General features: G+C 43.6%; 2 protein-coding genes across 5 annotated transcripts in view; one reads left to right on the top strand and one right to left on the bottom strand.

Moving 5' to 3' along the window:
• The window catches only part of EPS15L1 (epidermal growth factor receptor pathway substrate 15 like 1), a 44,888-nt gene extending 36,647 nt beyond the window's left edge, over positions 1-8,241 (top strand). For 3 of the 4 annotated variants that reach the window (XM_027706113.1, XM_027706114.1, XM_027706116.1), the window contains 2 exons: positions 181-386; positions 4,882-8,241. In XM_027706113.1, coding sequence (XP_027561914.1) covers positions 181-386; positions 4,882-5,028 — 353 coding nt within the window. In that variant the 3' untranslated portion in view covers positions 5,029-8,241. The remainder of the gene's footprint in view (positions 1-180; positions 387-4,881) is intronic. The other variant, XM_027706115.1, reaches the window with a different exon arrangement.
• An 8,888-nt stretch (positions 8,242-17,129) lies between these two features.
• Positions 17,130-19,523, bottom strand: KLF2 (Kruppel like factor 2). Its single transcript, XM_027706193.1, has 3 exons — positions 19,424-19,523; positions 18,379-19,270; positions 17,130-18,051 (listed from the first exon to the last, which is right to left on the bottom strand). Exons 1-3 carry the CDS (start codon positions 19,496-19,498, stop codon positions 17,876-17,878), a joined length of 1,143 nt encoding a protein of 380 aa, XP_027561994.1. The 5' UTR covers positions 19,499-19,523; the 3' UTR covers positions 17,130-17,875.
• Between the last annotated feature and the right edge of the window lie 212 nt (positions 19,524-19,735).

Here is a 19,735-nt window from a genome sequence, read left to right as displayed (position 1 = left end):
ATGATTTGCACTGAGGAATGAATACCATTATATTTGGTTAAATTTTCACCCCAGGGAGGATGGATGATGCTTAAAGTGTGTCAGCACAGTTTCCTATTTCAGGGCTTTGCATTGTCCATGGTAAGTAACTTCTCTTTTTCTCCTTTTGTTTTTGTTTTTGTTTTTTCCTAAACTTTCCAGGTAAAAGCACTCCTGTCAGCCACCTTGGGCCTGCAGATTTTCCCAAGCCCCATGATCCATTCCAGCCATTTGGGGCTGACAGCAGTGACCCGTTTCAAAGTAAAAAGGGGTTTGGGGACCCATTTAGTGGAAAAGATCCATTTGCTCCCTCCTCTTCAAGTAAAACTTCTAAAGACTCTTCCTTGGGGTTTGCAGACTTCAGCTCTGTAAGTTAAGTTCCTTGTCTCAGCAAACCACTTTCTGCTCTGCTTGCAGCAAATCTGTTGAGTTTTTGTTTTACCTGCAAACCTACTGTTCCCTGGCTTCTGTCTCTCAGTACCTTCATGCTGTCCTCATTGTTTTTGTATTAATATTTCTGTAATAAAAAGGCATTCTTTCAATAAAAGAGAAGTTTTTCATACTAAATTTTCAAGGGTTTACTTGCATTTAAATTATTTTAGCACAATGTGCCTTTACTCTCAAATTCTCTGTAGCAGAACCTGTGTATTGTTTTTGTTGCATGGAGGCTATTTTGTAAACTGATTTTTGGGAGCCAACGATGTAAAGACTCAAAAAGCAATTGCTGAGAACGTTTCTATAGCAATTTCACCATATCCTGAGAAGCAAATCCTTAAAGGGAAAGTTTCCCTAAAGCATTTGTAACTGTTTGTGGGAAAAGTTCTGACAATCCTGTCGCAACATTTGCTGTATGTGATGGAATGTGGTCGTGGAGGGACACAGACCAGACAGAGATTGAAAATTTAACTGTTGAATTTTGTTCCAGTTGCTGATATTTTAGAAAAGACAAAGAAAAAAAAAAACAAAACCAAAATTGTTGTGTAGAACCAAGATAGAAAGGTCCCCCCTGCCCTCCCAAAGACAGTCCCAGAGGGTTGGAAAGCAAAGCCAGGTGCCTGTTCATTGTTCCTAAAGCCTGGCTTTGGTTTTGGTGCTGGAATTGGGAACCCTTGTAAATGCAGTAGTGGTGTGGTTCTTGTTGCTTCCAGGGGTGGATGGAACCTGTTCCATCCATCCACAGCCTCAGGCTTCTCCCTCCTTTCCCATGTTTTTGTTCTCTGACAGTAAAACATCCAACTTAATGTGCCCCTCAGCTCTGCTGGACACAGGTCAGTGTTCAACAAGTGGGGAGCTTTAAGCTGAATCTTTCAGGTTGTTTCTTTTTAATGTTTGGGTTTGGTTTGTTGGTTTGGTTTTTTTTTCCTACTTATTATTTAATATTAAATGTGTATCACTTTCCTATTTGCTATTGTTCGTTGAGGCCATTTGTTCAGATTTTAGTTGGGCCTCAGGGCTGTAATTTATCTCTTTGGAAACATCCAAGTTCAAGGTTTTCTGTATGTTTGACCACAGCTGGTACAGCCTGTTGGATTTGCACAGTTAAATTCTGATTGTATAAAAACTGGTGACATTCTTAATAAAAATAAGACGCAAAACTTGCTTTATCTGAAATTTCTTCCAACAACATCTTAATTTTCTTCCTGCAACGAAAGCCAAATGATGGAATGGAATGACTGTTGCCCAATTCTTGCCATCTTCCTTTGCACACTGCATTTCTTAAGTTAAAATTGTGGTTTACTCTTGAGTGATTGTATCAAATGATCAACCAAAATCTCTGATCCCCATCCTAGAGGGTCAAATTTGCTGTGCCATCAGGTTTGCAGCTGAGATTAACCTTAGAAGAGAAGGAAGAAGTAGGAAAAATGAGATAATGAGCAGTAGCCACTTGGTAATTCCTGTTCAGTGGCATTTCATCAAATTAAATAAATTTTTAAATCAGTTTTGTGAGTTGATTTTTCCCTGCTATAACAAAAAAAAAAGAAGCATTGACTGAATTTGGCTGAAAAGAGAGGGATTTGATCCCTGTTCTCTTCAGTTTATGGGTTTTTTTCCTTGCCTATAACACAATTATGCTGCTCCACTTGACAATTCCTAATCCTTCTGTATGATGTTTTAAATGTACTAATTACCTTGGAATCACTGAGAATGTTGTGCTTCTCTTTGCCTCGTGGTTGGGAAGCTTTTTATTCACGATGGAAATGAAAATCACTTTTACTTATGGAAGGTTTTTTGACACATGAATCAATGTAGGACTGAACAGTCAAATAACCCAATTTTTAATTGAAATCCTTGACTGTTGCAAAGATAGAACATAAAAACCTTCACGAGATCTTAGTAGCACGCTATGAAATTTGATTTTTTATGAGACACTGGCAAATTCCTGCACCCAGAGCTTACCTGTATTCTCCTTGCATTCTTAACTTTGTTGCTGGCATTAAATACGATTCATTGGAACAAAACAGAGCCCTTTGGTAGCTCAGATTTTGGGTATTTCAAGGTTCCAGCTGCAGTTTACAGAACAAGAAAAGCCACCTTTTTGCCAACAGAAAGTGTTTAAATTTCCAAGAAACAGAACACAGGACTAAACTTTTTCTCCCAATGCAAGCTGGAAATTCAGTAAACACAAGTCAGTGCAGTTTTTGAGATTTGGTTTCCTCATTGGTACCTTGGGTCTGACTGTGCTTCTGAAAAAGCAAAAAAAAAAGAGGTTTTTGATGAAATTGCACTTGTGTGATGCAGATTTATAGAATTTTTGAAACCTGGACATGTACAGAAAATTGTTATTGTATTAAATGACCTGTAAATTACCTTTTTCCAGACAATCAGTGCCATCAATGAACTGTTCCATATTTGTTTCACTGAGTTATCTCCTGAAAATTTTCCTTTATGCCAACCACTTGTAATAAGGCCCATCCAGATTTGTTTCCAATGAATCACTTGCCTCTTTTTCTTTTTGTTTTTTTTTTATTTTACTCAGCACTCTTAACCACAAAAATATAACTTGTGTCCCATGAACAAGTTATAATTGGGACTCTCTTTGGAAGCCTTATCCTAGGATGGAAGCTATAGGAATAAAACTGGTTTCTCAACATTAAAAAAAACACCCCAGATGGTTTGACCAAAGCTTCTTGTATTTCTGGAAATAGTAACTGTTCATTCTCCATCCCAGCTTAAGGATCTGCCTGAATTCTTGGAATAAACACAGAATTCCTGCTTCCATTTTCAATCTTTACCTTGAAAAAATCATCTATTTAAAATCTTAGTGAGCTTTTCAATCTTACCTGTCAGCTGATGTTATTTAAATGATAAATGATAGTAGTTTTTCTTCATTTTAAAAGGAAAAATGTCAAAATGTGTGACACTTTTATTGTATTTCACTAACATAGAATGCAAAGGTCCTCCTCTAAATTTTGCTGGTGATGAAAGCAGAGGTGTTACATGAAGGAATGTAATTTTTTTTTGCATCAAATCATCTGAAAAACCATCTTGAGAGAAATAAAATGAGGAATGACGAGCATAATATGACTAAATGAGAATTGGACTTGGGTTGAAAGAAATTCAAATAGGTGGATTTATTTAAAAATACCTAAAAAATACATTAAAAAAATAAACATTACGGATACAGTGCAGCGTGGAAGAGGCAGGGCTGGGGCCATCACATTGTGTAGATGCAGCTAAACGAGGTCTAGCACTGAAAGTTGCATTTTTAATACTCAGTTCAATATTTTAGGTGTGGCTGTGCCAGCTCCTGGTGGCACCGTGGGCTGTGCTCAGGCCCACAGGGAATTTTTGCACTATACATCCAGCTGAAATTTGTCTCCTCACAAAAAAAAAACCCTAAATAATATGTTTTCCTGCACAAAAAAAAAAAGCCAACACAAAGCAGATTTTAGAAGTGGCTCTAATGCAGACATTTGCATGCAGCTGTTCCCATCGGCCTCCTCAGCAACTGCTAAAATTAAACAGGAGCAGATTATATTTGAGCTTAAAATTGGTATGGTGTCAATAAAATAGCTGAAGATTTTGTGCAGAAAGATTCAAACTTTTGCATCTTTCGGTGGTAAATACTGGAATATAATTTTGGACTAGTTTGGCTGCACTGTATTTAAATGTGTTTTGGGGAGCCCAAACAGGCTTAGGAGCTGAATGTTATAATGTGGGATATTTCCTTAGTGTTCTCTGCTGAAGGAAATTGGATTCTCCCACAATATTTCTTACTGGAAAAACTCTGTGTGTAATTTATGAACAGTAACAGAGGCACTTTCTGTAACTTTTGCTTTGGGCATGAAACTTCCCACATGTCAAAATCACTGCTCAGACCCCTCACCCTCAGCAGGAACCACCACAATAAAACTCTGCAGTGGAGTTGCACAGGAGTGAACAACTCTTGGTTTCACCAGCTATTTACTATCCTTAAAAATGGCTGTAGTTGCTGTGCTCCCAAGCCACTAACTTTGCTTTTTTTTGTGTGTGTCTGTGGAGTTTTTCTTTGGCTCCAGTGGCTGTTTTCAGACCCACCTGAGCCGTGGATACAGGGATGTGCAGCCCACATGGCTTAGCTTCCTGCTGGGAGGAGGAAGAAATTAAGGAAATAAATTAAAGGAGGAAGTGAAAGCAGAAGAAATTAAGGAAATAAATTAAAGGAGGAAGTGAAGGCAGAAGAAAATTAAGGAAATAAATTAAAGTGAGGAAATTAGTGAGTGGATTTTTACCTTAATCCAGAAGAACTGCCCTGAGACAGCTTGGTGTGCTCGACCCGTGTATTTAACGAGTCAGCTTCATTGTGTTTTTTCACATAATTTCTTCTGGCTGGTTGGCAAATTTATTAATTTCTTTTCCATTTTCCTTTTTTTTTTTTTTTAGTTTGGAAATGAGGAGCAGCAGCTGGCCTGGGCCAAGAGGGAGAGTGAGAAAGCAGAGCAAGAAAGACTGGCCCGGTTGCGGAGACAAGAACAAGAAGACCTCGAGTTGGCCATTGCCCTCAGTAAGGCTGACATGCCAAACTCCTAAAAGAGAGGGGCTTGGGCTCCACCCTGTCCAAGAGAAACCTTGGAAAATGGCTTTTGGTAAAAATACTAAACCCTTGGTTTCTGTTGTGAAAATAATTTTAGTCACCTTCAGATTTAAACAAGACCTGGCTGGGGGCGTCCGCCCGGGCTCTGTGTGGCTTCTCTCAAGTGCATAATCTGCAGGAAACACTGTAATAAGCTGTATTATATGTTCTAGATAAAAATTTATTGCTTGTAAGAAATTTAACGTATAATCCTGAGATACCGAAAGTTTTCTTTTATCTGGAAGACAAATGTTGCACGTAGGAAACTGCAACGTGTGAACCTGGCTTTTTATAACCTGAATTCCATTGGGGGTTTGGAGGCTGCAGAAAATGTCATAAAAAAGAGAATATTTATAGAATTAGCTTTCACTTGTTACGTTTATTTAATAATTCATGGTAGCCTAATCAGTTTGTCACCTGCATCATCTGTGTCAAAGCATAAATTCATTATTAGATGGTCCCTTTTAATCCAGAAGATGTGACTTTTACAAAAGAATCTAGCAGTTTATATATGATGGATACAAACAGTGAACTGTGTAAAAGAGTACAGACTTGAAGACTTTATGAATGAATAGTTCTAATTTAAACATTTGTTTGCATTGGGTTTTAATAATTGTATGTGACGTGGTGAAAGAGGGAGCTCGTTCAGCTGTAGTAAATTGGATAAATCATTTGGCAGTTCAATTATGAAGTAAAATTTTGCTGTGTCATAAGCAAAGGGTGGTGATACACGTTTGGGTGCTGCTTTCATGTGAAATCAGGAAATCAAGCAATGGAAAAATGGCCAAGTTTGAGGAGTGTCCATCCCTACAACCCACTGTACCCTCATTTGCTCCAATGCCAGCACAACAGCCCGAGCTGTGTCCCCACCTCTGCTTCTTTAATTCCACCAGTCCTATGGGGTTACAGATCAAACCTGAGTTAGCTGAAATAAGGCCAAGTTGAATCAGTTTTTATTTGCCAAATACATATTCACACATAAGTTCTGGCAGCACTGGTGCTCTGGGTTGGCTCTGAAATCCAGTTTGCAGCACCCAGAGCAGGTAGGGGCAGGTTTTCTGTGCACTGACTGCTCCCACCTGGGAAGGGCAGCACAGCATGTGTCTGGCATGTCATACAGAAAATAAGGCTGTGAATTCTTTACTTACTAAAAATGCCTTTTCTGATTACAGGAATTCTAAAACTACAGTTGTCTTTGCCTTGGACTTTTCTGTCTCATAGAGTAGGGAACCTACCACAACATTTTTACACATCCTCAGTCTTATTTCCTGCCCTGTGGGAATACAAAGCTTAACATTCTGGGGTTTTAGTGATGCAGCCCTTATCTTACAACATTTTCTCAGTTTTTTGGTTTGTTTTTTTTAATGTGGTATTCCTTCATCACCTTTAATGCATTTCTGGTTTTTATGTCCTTGCTTCAGTTACCTTTATTTTCATATTACAACAATAGTGCCTGTTCAGTGGATGCAAACAACCTCTCCCTGCTGTGCTGTGATTGCCTTATTCTGGATGCTTTCCTGATGCAGAGATAAGAATCAGATTGGGTCATTTTAAGCATCTTGGTAGTTTTCAGCTCTGAAATGCAGCCCAAGATGTGCCATTTGTGGTCTCAGGCTTTGGGGTGGTGGGTGAGTGTGCAAACACACACATCCAGCCACGTTTGGGGTGTTGTTTTTAGGAGTCACAATTCCCTCTTTGCTGTGTGTCTCCTGTGCTAATGGTACTACAAATAATGTGAATCTTTAATTCCCCTTAAAAAGGGAGAAGATGTATTTCTAATATCAAAACCAACCATGTAATCATCTTTAATACTCTCCTTTAATGACCCCTTTGGGATGCACTTCTAATTTTACAGAATCTGATTTGAAATCCCTTCCCATTGTGGTAATTTTTCTCTAAAATCTGTAGGATTAAATGATCAAACATACTAAAATGTTGAAAAATTCTCTTTTCTGTTGGTGTGCAGGACTTGAAGTCTCTGAGAGCAAACTTGGGTCTGCTTGTAACTAACATGAGATAAAAAGAGCAATTTTCAAAAGCAAGTGGCTGCAGGATTCCCAGGGAAGTTAAACAAACTATCCATGTGTAAGATTCTCCTTCTCACTTGGGCCTGAGTCCTTGTGGGGTCTCTTTTGCTACAGTAAAACCCCCTTCACGTGTGTGGTGCCCTTTGAGAAAGGAAACCCACTCCTGGAGCTCTGCTGGGATGGTGTCACTCCAGTGGGACAGGGTGGATGACTTAATAGCTTGATTAATTCTCAGAGTTATGCACCATAACAAGATTTCCTGCTGCTTTGTCAGGGCTCTAAAATACTGTGATTTATAATTCTTCTAAGGCAATGAGTTGGTGTTTTCAAGATGTTCAGCAGGAAGGCAGAAATGTGAATTAATCCAGCATTCCATGTAGTGTTAGAGCTCATTTTCCTGTTTCCTTATTGACTCTTCCTCATATTTGCTTGGACAGTAACTGCAGATCAATGAACCAGGACAGAACATGTTCTCTATGCACAGTGTATTAGATTTAGGAACATTAAGTTTACTGAAACACTCTTGATTCAAAATGTTGGCACTGCAGTAGAAGAAAACTTTGCTGTGATTTCTCCCCTTGGTATTTCATACATTTTCCACATAAAAATGAAGATTCCCCACGGTGTTTCCCTCTGCTGTAACTCAGTGTTTGTACAATACCTGCACTTGTTCTTTAAGGCAAAACTTTAGTGCAAGACATTGCTCTTCTTCCTCCAGAACAGTGAAATTTAAAGCACAAACAGGCCTGTTGCTATTTGAGCAGAGAAAATATGTACAATGCAAGAGCTGGCAAATGTGAGTATCCCCAGTGCATATACAGTGTACAGTGAGATCCATATTATCTGTGTCTATGTGTATATATATATATATAGTGTATTGTATAATGTAATAATAGTGTGTGTATATACTCCACATGTCCACATGCTCTGTCCAGGGTATAGTTCTTTGTGCTGTACATAAACTGTGTATATACAATGAATATGTGGAATATGCAGATATATTCTACATATTGAAGCTGTGTGTGTGTGTGGATTCTGTAACCAGAGATGGGTACAGAAATGGAATTTGTACAGAAACACAGATTAGCTCATGGCTCTGAGAATTTCAAAGTTCTGGTGAAAGAAAGAAAGGAAAAAAAAAAACACAGGAGAAATTATTTCTGGTCAATTTGTTTTGATATTTCTTTCATTGGCATGAAAAACTGTGTTTATTAGCTGTGCCAAGTGTAGGAGAAACCTGGCAGAAAGTAGGAATCATCTGCACTGGATGTGATTTCACATTCTTTGGAGTTTTTAAAGTGTCTTTTGGAATCTGGGCTCAACTGCTGATCTCGCATGTGATGCTCATGTCATCTTTTCTTTTTTCTCTGGGCTGAGGCAGTGAGTTTTCTCCTCCATTTGCTTGTAGTTTCACTTCTCTCTTTCCTTTTTTTTTTTCCTTTTAAAAAAACTATTTTAAGGAGCTGTTCCCATACACACACATCCCCCAGACAGTCACAGGCAGAGGTGAAAAACATGTTTTTCTTGCTTCATTCCAGTTCAGTTGGTTGCACATAATTGTCATCTGAATTCCAGCTCTGTTTTTCCTCCATTTCCACTTCAGGAAGAATTACCCATTGCATTCTTGGCTTTGGGGAAAGAGTGGAGGTGATTCTAACTTTCTAACTAAAGGGAATTAGACTCTGTGGTACCTTGAGCAATCACCAGGAGTTCAGCAGGTTTTATGGTGGCACACGTGTGTTTTATAGGGAATATCATCACTGGGATGACTCATGGAAAGGCCTGGATTGCACAGAACACTGAGGCACAACAGTTGAACAGGACAGACAGACAATTACCCACGTTGGGCCTGCACATGCACGTGGGACACAGGCCCTGAGTAACCACCCAGCCCTCCCAGCCCCCTGTGCTCACTTTGGCCTCCAGTGGTTTCCCTCCAGTTGTCTCATTGTAAAACCTCCCAGTCATCCTGCAATAAACCCAGATGCTCATCAAAGTCCTCCTTCCACAGTAGTGCTGGATGAAGTATTTTTATGTAGGCACATTTTTCCTCGTGGAACCTCTGTGAGGGCTGTCAGTCCTTCCTGGGTTTTGTCCCATGTACTGTGCCCTCAAAGTGTAGGAAATTCCAAGCTGTGTCTGTGTAACCCTTTTTTTAAAAAAATTTTATTTTATTTTTAATTCCTCTCTGTGAAATCTGGTGGCAGAAATTTTGTAGAAATTATTTTGTCATCTTATGCTCAACGATAATGCACTTTTCTTGGATTCCTTCTTATAATCCTTTTGGGGTTACTATTTCTTCTTTAGTGTTTCTCCATTGAGAAGAATATTTATTCTGTAGAACTGTGGCCCAAGGAGTTTTGGTCCAAGTAGAGTTGTTGCTTTCCCTCGTGTAAGAGTTTGATTTCTCCTTTCTTCTGCATTTTTTCCTCCCTCTCAGGAATTTCATTTCTGTTTAATCCTTGTTTAGAGCTGGAACTCTGTTGAAGTGAATTGATCTGTGCTATTAATGATCTAATTCAATTATGTTCCTACACTAGTGGAACAGCCAAGTTTTTGGTGTGTGTCAACCATTGCATCTCTTTAGACTTCACAACACCCATCTTTTCTTAGAAAGGAATTTTGCTTGGAGTGTGGTGGAATCACAGATTTATTTTTAAAGTAAATATGTTAACTGTTATTCATTGACACACCTGTTTGATCAGTTGATATACTGCTCTTTTTACTTGAAAGTTTTATAAATAAAGGCTAATTTGTTATAAAATTGAATTTTCATTTTTCCAACTTCTGCCTTCCCCTTTAAGTTTAACTTCTAAAGGAAAACTCACAGTGACTGTGGTTCCTCCTGCTGTTACAATTACAGTCCTCTTCTGGTGTCCCTTTTAATATTCTCCAGTCTGACCTAAAAAAGGTGGAAACACAAAGTGAAAGCTGCAATGTTGACCTAAATTTGACTAATATCTCCAAATATGTACATTGTTGTAGCTATATTTATCTTTCAAATATCATAACAAATTGAAAGGTATTTTAATTTTAACCCATCTCATGTGTTTATTGTTTAATATAATAAGAGAATTGTTATTGTTTAATATAATAAATGAAAAGTTACTTTTTGGAGCTCTGAGACTTTGGCGATCGTTCTTTACTTTTTTTTTTTTTAATCCACAATTTCACAAGTTTTTGTGTCAAATTCATGAATCTTCCTTTGAGCAACCACTGGATTCTCTGTGCTGGGATCTTTTTCGTGCTGTTTTCCCTCCTGTCCTTCCCTCTCTCCCCTGTCCTGGCCGCGTTGGAGCAGCGCAGTCACAAAACCCGGCGCCGCACCCTTCCCAAAACAATTTGTGTGAGGCAACGCTGAACATCCAGAAAATGTACACTGGGAGGGGTTGGAGAGATCACCATGGACAAACCCTTCTGCTGCCTGGAAAAACACACCTCACTATCGGACCCTTCCACGTTATTCCCTTTGACTCACTGTGCTCCCACTGTTTGCTGGCTCTGCTCCTGCACGTCGAGCAGGGTGAGCACCAGCTGGGCTGGTTCCAGCAGGTTGCCAAGGCAGGTTGGTCTCCAGCAATATTTTTGGAGTGTTGACATTCTGGAGCCAGGATTTGGCTGCATTGTGTCACACACGGGCACAACTCCCAACCCAATTCCTCCCGTCCTTATAAAATAGAATGAAGAGGGATTAACTTCCCCAAAACCTCCTTTCCAAGCACAAGGAGAGCAGGAGCAATGAAGTTTTCATTTGCTCTCTCACCACCCTTAGCATTAGTTACCTGCTCATTTACCTGCTCCCATTATAATTCTTTTTTAGCAAATCAGAACTTTTCTGCCCCTTTTTGGTGAGCACAAATTCCTGAACACGGAAACTGCAGGTGAACTTACCTGGCACAGGTTTACAATTAGATCATCTCTTATGAAATCATGGCCCATGTTTTGCTCCCACTCAGATTTTTGGGGTCTGACTTGCGCAGTGTTCTCATCCTCAGGCTTTCCCAAATACTTCCCTAATCTTCCTTGTCCGTGCTTAATCCTAAAGGACCCCCTGTACCCTGTTCCCTGGGAAGGGATGTGTCTCCATCCTGCTCAGGAAAAGCATTTACAAGTGGAAACTTGACCCTAAAGGCTCTCCAAGCTCCGAGCCCAGCTGTTAAACACAACTGCACCATTTGCTGAGTGTTCCTGAACACACCCCAAGCCCAACTCCCCTGGTGGAACTCGGAGCTCCTGGAGCTGTGCTGGAATTGCCACCAGGTTTATCTCGGGAATTGCTGAATCCCCGTCTGCTGTAGGTGAGTATCAGTGCAGTCACTCCAAGTACCTTTTCCCTCCTGTCTGGTTGACTTTTTTTTTAATGTAATGACAACAATTAAGACTTTTTATTGGTGCTGATGCAGCGTCTCTTGCAGTTGCTGGAGCCTTCCTTATTGATGAGATCTCGTCACACTCTGCAACAGCAAACATCATATATTCCTGCTGTTTAACTTGCCATAAATGTCCTTGATCACAGTTTTCAGAATGACAAAGCCCTGTGCTCTCTGCCCAACCCTTGCACCCACAGGAAGGACACCCAGGCTTCCTATATCCCTTATTTTGCAATATAATATAAAATCATTAAGATATCAAACTCCATTTACGCTGCCATCATGCACAGGCTGTAAAAAAAAGTGGTTGTTGGGATTTGAGGGTGTTTTTCTGTGTGTTTTGTTTTGTGTTTAAGCCTCAGGCTCAGTAGCTTCTCACTAACATATTAAAATATATTAAATTTCAGAGGATCACGTCCAATGTGATATTCCAAATATCTCCTGATGACATAATGATATGTCAGAATTCCAGGAATGCTCTGAGCTGTAAGAAGTGCAAGAAACCACGGTAAAAGTGATTTAAAGGAATACCCTATCTAATTGTAAACCTGCACCAGGTAAGTTCACCTGCAGTTTCCGTGTTCAGGAATTTATGCTGACCAAAAGGGGCAGAAAAGTTCTGATTTGCTAAAAAAGAATTATAATGGGAGCAGGTAAATGAGCAGGTAACTAATGCTAAGGGTGGTGAGAGAGCAAATGAAAACTTCATTGCTCCTGCTCTCCTTGTGCTTGGAAAGGAGGCTTTGGGAAAGTTAATCCCTCTTCATTCCATAAAGCAGGTGCTTATGGCTCCTTTATTGTGTCTGCACTAAATATTGTAAGATCAAATAATTGTGGCTGAAATGTCACACCTCAAAAGATTAAATCAAACAGATTTTCTGCCTAAGAAGTTTAGGATGAATCCCTACACCCTCTGTGTGCTGCAAGTGGAGGGTGCTGGTTTATGGCAGAGGCTGTTCCCAGTCTCAGCTGGGAATGGGATTTGTGGGATCAAACCATACAGAGCTTTAAGGAGTCTCTGGGAATCAATAAGCTGAGCTGGTTACCTCCAGGCCCTGTGAGCTGAGCATGGCCACGTGCTTTAGGTTACTGGTGTTTGGCTTGTAAACCCATTCCCTGTTCTCCAAATCCATGGGAATCGTGTTTGTGCCGAATCCCGGGCCAGGGCAGAGGAGCTGCTGCAGGGCCAGAGTTCAGGAGCTCTGACTGCTCCACTCGTGGCACCCAGGACATGTCCTGGGCAGGTGGGGCCTGTGGCAGACCCAGTTGAGAGCAGCTGCTTCCAGGACAAGAAGGAATTTTAAGGTTTGTAGGTGCCACCAAGTAGGTTTCTGATGGTAGCAACGGGGACAGCTTTCTCCCTGTTAAATTACGGGGGGTTTGGGTTGAATTTTCCTCTCTCTGTTTCCCCCCAACACTGCTAGTTGCCATAGCAGTGGCTACATGACTTTATTGTAGTTGTTTCATTTAAATATAGCAAAAGAAATTGCTAGAGCTTGGGATTCTGGCTTTGAAAATTCAATTTGAGCAAAGCCTAACAGCTACTCTGTGTTAGAGGTGCACAAAATAGCTTTAGAAACCACAGAGCTTCTACCACAGAAAACCACAGAACCACACAATCCTATAATTTGAAGAGTGGACAAACTTTTTTTGGCACTTCTTGTGGATGGAGGACTGAAGTTTAGAGCCAGTCAATGTTTTCAGGCAGTTTGTAAACGGCTGTGAGTAACCAAGGGCTCACAGGGGCAGAAATGCCTCGTCCCTGCACGAGGTGAACCACGGTCAGCACCAAAGCTTGACTCCCCCAGCCATGATCAGCTGCAGAACTGAATCTAAAGTGAACTTCCAGAAAAGCCAGAGGGTTTCTAGTCCCGCCTTCCACTGTAGGGTTGAAAAAAAAAGGATTTGAAAGTGCCCTGCCCGCTGGCTCACAGGGCTGTACCCCGGGGCACTGGGGTGGTGCTGGGCTGTCTCAGGGTTCTGGTGTGGTTGGTGCTGGTGTGGTGCTGGGCTGTTCCCAGGGTACTGCTGAGGTGCTGGTGTGGTGCTGGTTGTGCACAGGGTGCTGGTTGTGCACAGGATGCTGGTGTAGTGCTGGGCTGTTTCCCGGGGCATTGGTGTTGTGCACAGGGTGCTGCTGTGCTGCTGCTGTGCTGCTGCGCTGTTTCAGGGTGCTGGGGTGGTGCTGGGGTGGTGCTGGGCTGTACTGGTTGTACTCAGGGCTCTGTGTCGCCCTCGAGAGCTGAACAGACCGAGCGACCGTAGAGTCCCCACAGCGGCAGGACCCGGGGCTGTTCAGGGCTGTTTGGGGGTCACAGGACCCGGGGCTGTTCAGGACTGTCTTGAGGTTACAGGACCCGGGGCTGTTTGGGGGTCACAGGACCCGGGGCTGTTTTGGGGTCACAGGACCCGGGGCTGTTCGGGCTGTTTGGGGGTTACGGTGTCTCTGCAGACGAGTTCCCGTGTCGGGGCTGGTTTAAAGGTTTAACTGACTCTCCCGACAGGTGAGAGACAAACCGTTCTCAGCAGAACGAAACACAACGCTCTGAACCCCCGCGTGGATGAACTGACTGGGCAGGGGCTCCTCGGGATGGTGCCTTAGTTCAGAAATATTTGCTGAAACTTTCACCAGGACCTTTGTGCAGGATTTGCTCGTTTCTGCACTGAACGAGCTCTATCTAATCTCACAATCTATCTTGCAACAATAGTGAGCCCATCGCTGCGGTATCTTAGAAGAATATGTGTGAAAATCTTGTTTACAACGGACTCTACATTTCCTCCCGTCAGGTTTAACTACAACCTCTGTTGTTTTTCCCTTTCCCTGGCATGACAAAATCGAATCCAGGATCGCTGCGGATCGCGGTGGCTGGATGCTCCCGGGGAGGCAGCTGGTTAATTAGAACAAAATTACTTGAGAGATGACAACCTGGTGGTCTGTTATTAGAAGATGTGGAGCGTTAGTGATTTCCTGCTGACCAGGGGAGGCTTGGGAGATTACTGGAATTACATCTTCGGATGTACTCATTTAAGACAATTAAAGAAAGAAAAAAAAAGAAAAAAGACAAAGAGAGTTAGAATTACTCATAATGGAATGTGAGAAGAATGAGATCAGCATCTCTTTTTTTCTGCTCCAAGATGATCTCAAGATTTAAGAACCTGCTGTTTCCTGTAAAGACCACACAGCAATTATCACATGTGCCCTCCCTTTAACAATGACAGTTTCTCGTGAACTTTTATTAGTGTTTTGCCCCCCATCCCTCCCCACTTTCAGAGGCCTGTGTTTATATATTTTTATATGAGGTCTTTGATATTTATACCTTTGCCCTATTTTCAGTTGAGTCACAGATCTAAAAGCTCAGAGGGCACAACCTGCTCCTCCTTGCGCTGCCTCCACCGTTCCTCGGGGTTTGGGTGTTATTTGGTAACAGTATCAGGCAGATAAGGAGTGTTTTATCTCAAAACTTTCTAGTGAGCAGGAGAAGAGGAGCAGAGGTGATGACCCTCTCAGCCAGACCCTTCCCTGGAGCCAAGGCAGGTTTGGATGCTCCCATGCCGGGGTCCTGGAGCTCCCACCGTGGTGGGTGATGCAGAGGAGCCACACGAGGGTTTTTTGAGGGTTGGTGACTGGGGTAACATTTGTCTCTGCACAGGCACTGCAGAACCATCTCCTCTGTGCTGGGTCACTGGCTGCAGCTGCCTTCCACCCCTGGAATTGCCTTCCACCCCTGGAATCCCAGAATACCAGAATGGTTTGGGTTGGAAGGCTCCTCAAAGCCCATCCAGTTCCACCCCCTGCTGTGGGCAGGGACACCTTCCACTAGCCCAGGTTGCTCCAACCTGGCCTTGGACACTTCCAGGGATCCAGGGGCAGCCACAGCTTCTCTGGGAATTCCATCCCAGCCCCTCCCCACCCTCAAAGGGAGGAATTCCTTTCCAATATCCCACTGAAATTTCCCCTCTTTCACTTTGAAGCCATTCCCTGTGTCCTGTCCCTCCATCCCTCGTCCCAAGTCCCTCTCCAGCCCTCCTGGAGTCCCTTTAGGCACTGGAAGGGGCTCTGAATCTCCTTGGAACATTCTCTTCTCAGGAACAGGGATGTCACACCTCTGTGTCTCCTCTAATTGTGTCACAAAACAGTGAATAGTTTAAGCTTGCACTGCATCCCTGAAACCTGGGAATGACTAAAACTATTTCTGGCTCTTCAGAAAGAATGAGGGAAAGCCAGGTGAGTACCAATAGGTAAAAGTAAGAATTTAAAAAGTTGTTTTCTTGAAGTTCTAAACACCAAAGGACATGCTGAAATATGAAAATCTTCAGCTATGGGGAAAGAGAAGGAAATACCTAGAACTGTTGCAACAATGAATGTGCCAAGTTTAGAACATCTTTAAGTCATCCTCACTTTCTGGAATCAGATTGTGCAATTTTATTTTTTTCTAACAAATAAATGAGTTTTGTTTTTGATGAAGAAACGTTAAAGCTCCCTTGTATTTCACTTTGAAAGAGCTATAAAAGTGAAATGTGGAACTCATTCTTCCATGCCAATGATTAGAAGCCCAAAATACATCTGTTCCACATGAACAACTGCAGCCTTTGCTTTCACAGAAGAACAGCTATATTTGCACTTACTCTAAATGTATTCCTGTTGATTTCATTCTTGTGTATTTTCTAACATGTAAAATCAGAAAAAAATGTCACAATCTTGATTAAAATCAAGTTCTATGTATCCAGATGTTAAGGGAAAAAATGCTGCAATATTAAGCTGAATCTGCATATTTGATTAACAGTGATTTTTGTCCTACAAGTATCAAAACTCACCACTAAACTCGAGCTGTAAAAACAGAGGATCCTTGTCAGAGTTTCAAATAACTTGCTCAGATTTACTTCTTGGACTTCTGAGCTCATTTACAGCTGGGGAAGAGCTTTTTGGGGGGCTCAATTTGGCTTTTGTGGCTATTTACTGCTATAGCTGTTGCAGTATCCAGTTTATTTGTGATTATAGTTTTCAGAATCTGGATTCCTGGCTGATTTCCTCCCCCTCCACCCCCACCCCCCTAAATATTTAATATCTTTCTTAACTCCTGAAATCTAGGTGGGACTACAAACTATTAAGTGAATTTAAGTTCTGGGGAATGAGTTATGAAGGTATTTTAACCTGTGCAGTGAATTTGTGCTTGAATTCCACCACTGTTCTATTGGAATTCTGCACTGAGCTCTTGAGAACAAGGATAATTTATGTATAAGAATGCCTTAAAATAAGCCCCCGTAATTACAAAAATGCAGTGTTTAAATTTATAGTAAAAACCCACACACTGCTGGCAAAACTATAACTGCATCTGGAAAACATTAAGGATGCTATTAAAATAGTTTAGCATAAACTAGAAATGAGACTGAAATTACAGTGTTGCTTACTTAACCATTTTTAGGAAGTATGTTTTGAATATGATCTACTTTCCTATTTGAGTTTTTGATAAAGCACTGTACTGTATCTTATTTACCACTGGGAATGAATTACTTACTCTGCTGTCTGTTTTAGAAAAATCCATGGCTCAGATTTTTTAAAGTGTCTTCTTACAGTTGTTGGTGATTTAAAACAAAACCGAGTGGTTGCTGGTCCAGCCATCAGGGAAAAAGTAACAGGGAGATCTCAAAGGAGAATAAAAATCACAGCAATTAAAAACTTATTTTATTAAAAAGATGAAATGTTTTCAAACATTGAAAAATTACGTTTTTATAAAAACAGAAATAGGCAAAATACCCATTTGTCTTCTATTTACATATACAATATTTCTCATTGTATAAAATTATTTACAATATATAAAAAATTACAGTAAAATAGGTTATTTTCTTACAAGACATCAAGCCCTGTACTTCTAGTGTAGATCATGGCAAACAAGAATATTATTGCACCTGTGAACCAAACAGTCTAACAAGAGGAGTGTTCTCTTAGCCATGCCTTCAACTGAGATCTAAAATAACATTGTTAGCTACAGTAACATTCATTTTATCTCTTCTAGGGTCAACTTCAGGCAGTTTCCATACAAACATTGTCTTGTAAAGCTTAGGACTGGGCGGTTAGAATCGGAAAAAAAACAAAACAAAACATATTTACAGCTTCTTCTATACAGTCTGTATGGAGTCTTATGGAGTTTACCCTTCACAGAAGCTGCATAAATAATAACCCCTGTTCTCCTGACCGGGACGGGCAGGTCACTGATACAGTCACGGCAGATTCTCTGCAGGAGATCCCTGGCTAAGCCTCCTTGTGTCAAACCCTCAGCGTCCGTCCTGGAGCGTCGGTCGGTCGGTGCCTCCCCACGTAGTACCAGCTACAGGTTTTTTAACGCTCTTCTCTGCACCTGAGCAGTGAAAACATCGTCCACAACAGCGGCGGGGCGGAGTCCCCGGCACTACATGTGGCGCTTCATGTGCAAGGCCAGGTGGTCGGACCTGGAGAAGGCCCTGTCGCAGAGGTGGCACTGGAAGGGCCGGTGCCCCGTGTGTTTGCGGTAGTGGCGGGTGAGCTCGTCGGAGCGGGCGAACTTCCAGCCGCAGCCTTCCCAGTTGCAGTGGTAGGGCTTCTCACCTGGCGGGGAGAGCGGAGAGTGGTGACTCAGCAGGGCACTCCCACGGCAGCCGGGCAGCCTCCCGAGCTTATCCCTGTGCCTTAAACCCAGACAGAACTGCTCCAGCAATTCCCTTCCCCACCCGTACCTGCCGTGAAAAAGGCTTTAGAAAAGCTTTGACCTGCACAGGAAAACACCTGGACGTTACAGCCCTGCCCACCTGCCACAGCTCTGCGAGCACGCCCGGACTTAACACTTAAAGCCCCGTTTTAAAGCAGGTATTTAACCCAGGGCTACCCCAACCCGCCCGCAGCGCATCCCCGGGTGAAGCCAGCAGCCCTCTTTACCTGTGTGTGTCCTGAGATGGGCCTTCAGGTGCGAACTCTTGGTGTAGGTCTTCCCGCAGCCCGCGTAGGTGCACGTGTGAGTGGCCGTCCTCTTCCTCGGCCAGGACCGACGGCCCCGCTTTGGTTTGGAGTCCAGCAGCTCCAGAGGGGAGGAAGGAGGGGTGAGCATGCCCCGGGGCGCCGAGGGCTGTAAGGGCAGGCTGTCCTCGAAAAGGCCAAACTGGGAGGTGTTCTGGTACTGGAGGTGGGTCTGCGGGTGGTGGAAGCCGGAGGCGGGGTGGTAGCTCTGCTGGAAGGGCACGGACGAGGGGCACATCATCTGCGTGTGGCAGTCATTCACCATGAGATCGTCGGGGCTCAGCGGGGGCGTCTCTGCCCCGGGGATCTGGGGGGAACTGGCCACCCGGGGCTGCTCGTAGGCCATCATGCAGGTCGCGTTGCCCTCCTGCTTAATCTTTGGGCAAGCCTGGGGCACCAGACCCAGGACCGGTCCATAATTGTCCATGTCGGGTTCGGGCTTAATGTTCTCAACGAACTGCGGCCCCCCGAAGGTGGGTGTCACGAAGAATCGCCCGTGGACGCTGCCAGGAGGGCAGTAGTTGGAGTCCATCTCGGAGCGCATCATCTCCGGCACGATGCCGGCGCTGTAGGGCGGGGGGCTGCCCTGCTCCAGGGCACTGTAGCATCCCGGGGATGGGTTTGTCTGGTAAAAGCCACTGCTCTCGCCTTGGGCAGGGGGATAGTCCCCGCCGGCAGCGCCCTGGCCGTAGCCATCGCTGCCCATGGAAAGGATAAAATCCAGCACGTTGTTGAGATCTTCATCCTCTTTGCGCGGGGAGAGGCCGCCCCAGGTGCCAGCGGGGGTCTTGGCCTCCTGCTCGCATTTCCACCTCTGGGGAGAGAGAGAAAAGTGACAAGGTTAGAGGTGCGTTCGCCCCGGGGGACCGAGGGGACAGACCCGGGGGCGCGGCGGGGCCGCGGCTCCGCCGCCCATCCCTGCGATGAGCCGTCGGTGCTCGGCGCGGGGGGACGCTCGGACACTCACTTCGTGCAGCGCTTTCTCGCGGCAGGGGCTGGCGAAGGTGGCGAAGGAGGGCAGGGCCGTGTCGCTGAGCGCCATGGTGCGGGACGAGCGCGGCCGGCCGCCCTCCGCACCTTATAACGCGGGCGCGGGCGGCCTCAGGCCAATTGCAGGAGCGGAGGAAACGCGTCCCGGACGGGGCGGGCGGGGAGGCAGCGGCTCGGGCGCAGCCTAAATTTAGCCCCGGTATAAAAGGACGCGGCGGCGGCGGTCCCAGCCCGAGCGGGGCGGAGCGGAGCCGAGCGGGGACGGGCCCCCTTCGCCGCCCTCCCCTCG

This window comes from Neopelma chrysocephalum, unplaced genomic scaffold (assembly GCF_003984885.1).
Source record: "Neopelma chrysocephalum unplaced genomic scaffold, ASM398488v2 Primary Assembly neopelma1_365, whole genome shotgun sequence".
NCBI lineage: Eukaryota > Metazoa > Chordata > Aves > Passeriformes > Pipridae > Neopelma > Neopelma chrysocephalum.
This window is presented reverse-complemented; position numbering and strand designations above follow the sequence as displayed.

Coding starts and splice junctions, on each gene's coding strand:
- KLF2 (XM_027706193.1), bottom strand. CDS start 19,498: ATGGCGCTCAGCGACACGGCCCTGCCCTCCTTCGCCACCTTCGCCAGC. Junction 19,271..19,423: donor GCGAGAAAGCGCTGCACGAA/GTGAGTGTCCGA, acceptor CTCTCTCCCCAG/AGGTGGAAATGCGAGCAGGA. Junction 18,052..18,378: donor CCATCTCAGGACACACACAG/GTAAAGAGGGCT, acceptor TCTCCCCGCCAG/GTGAGAAGCCCTACCACTGC.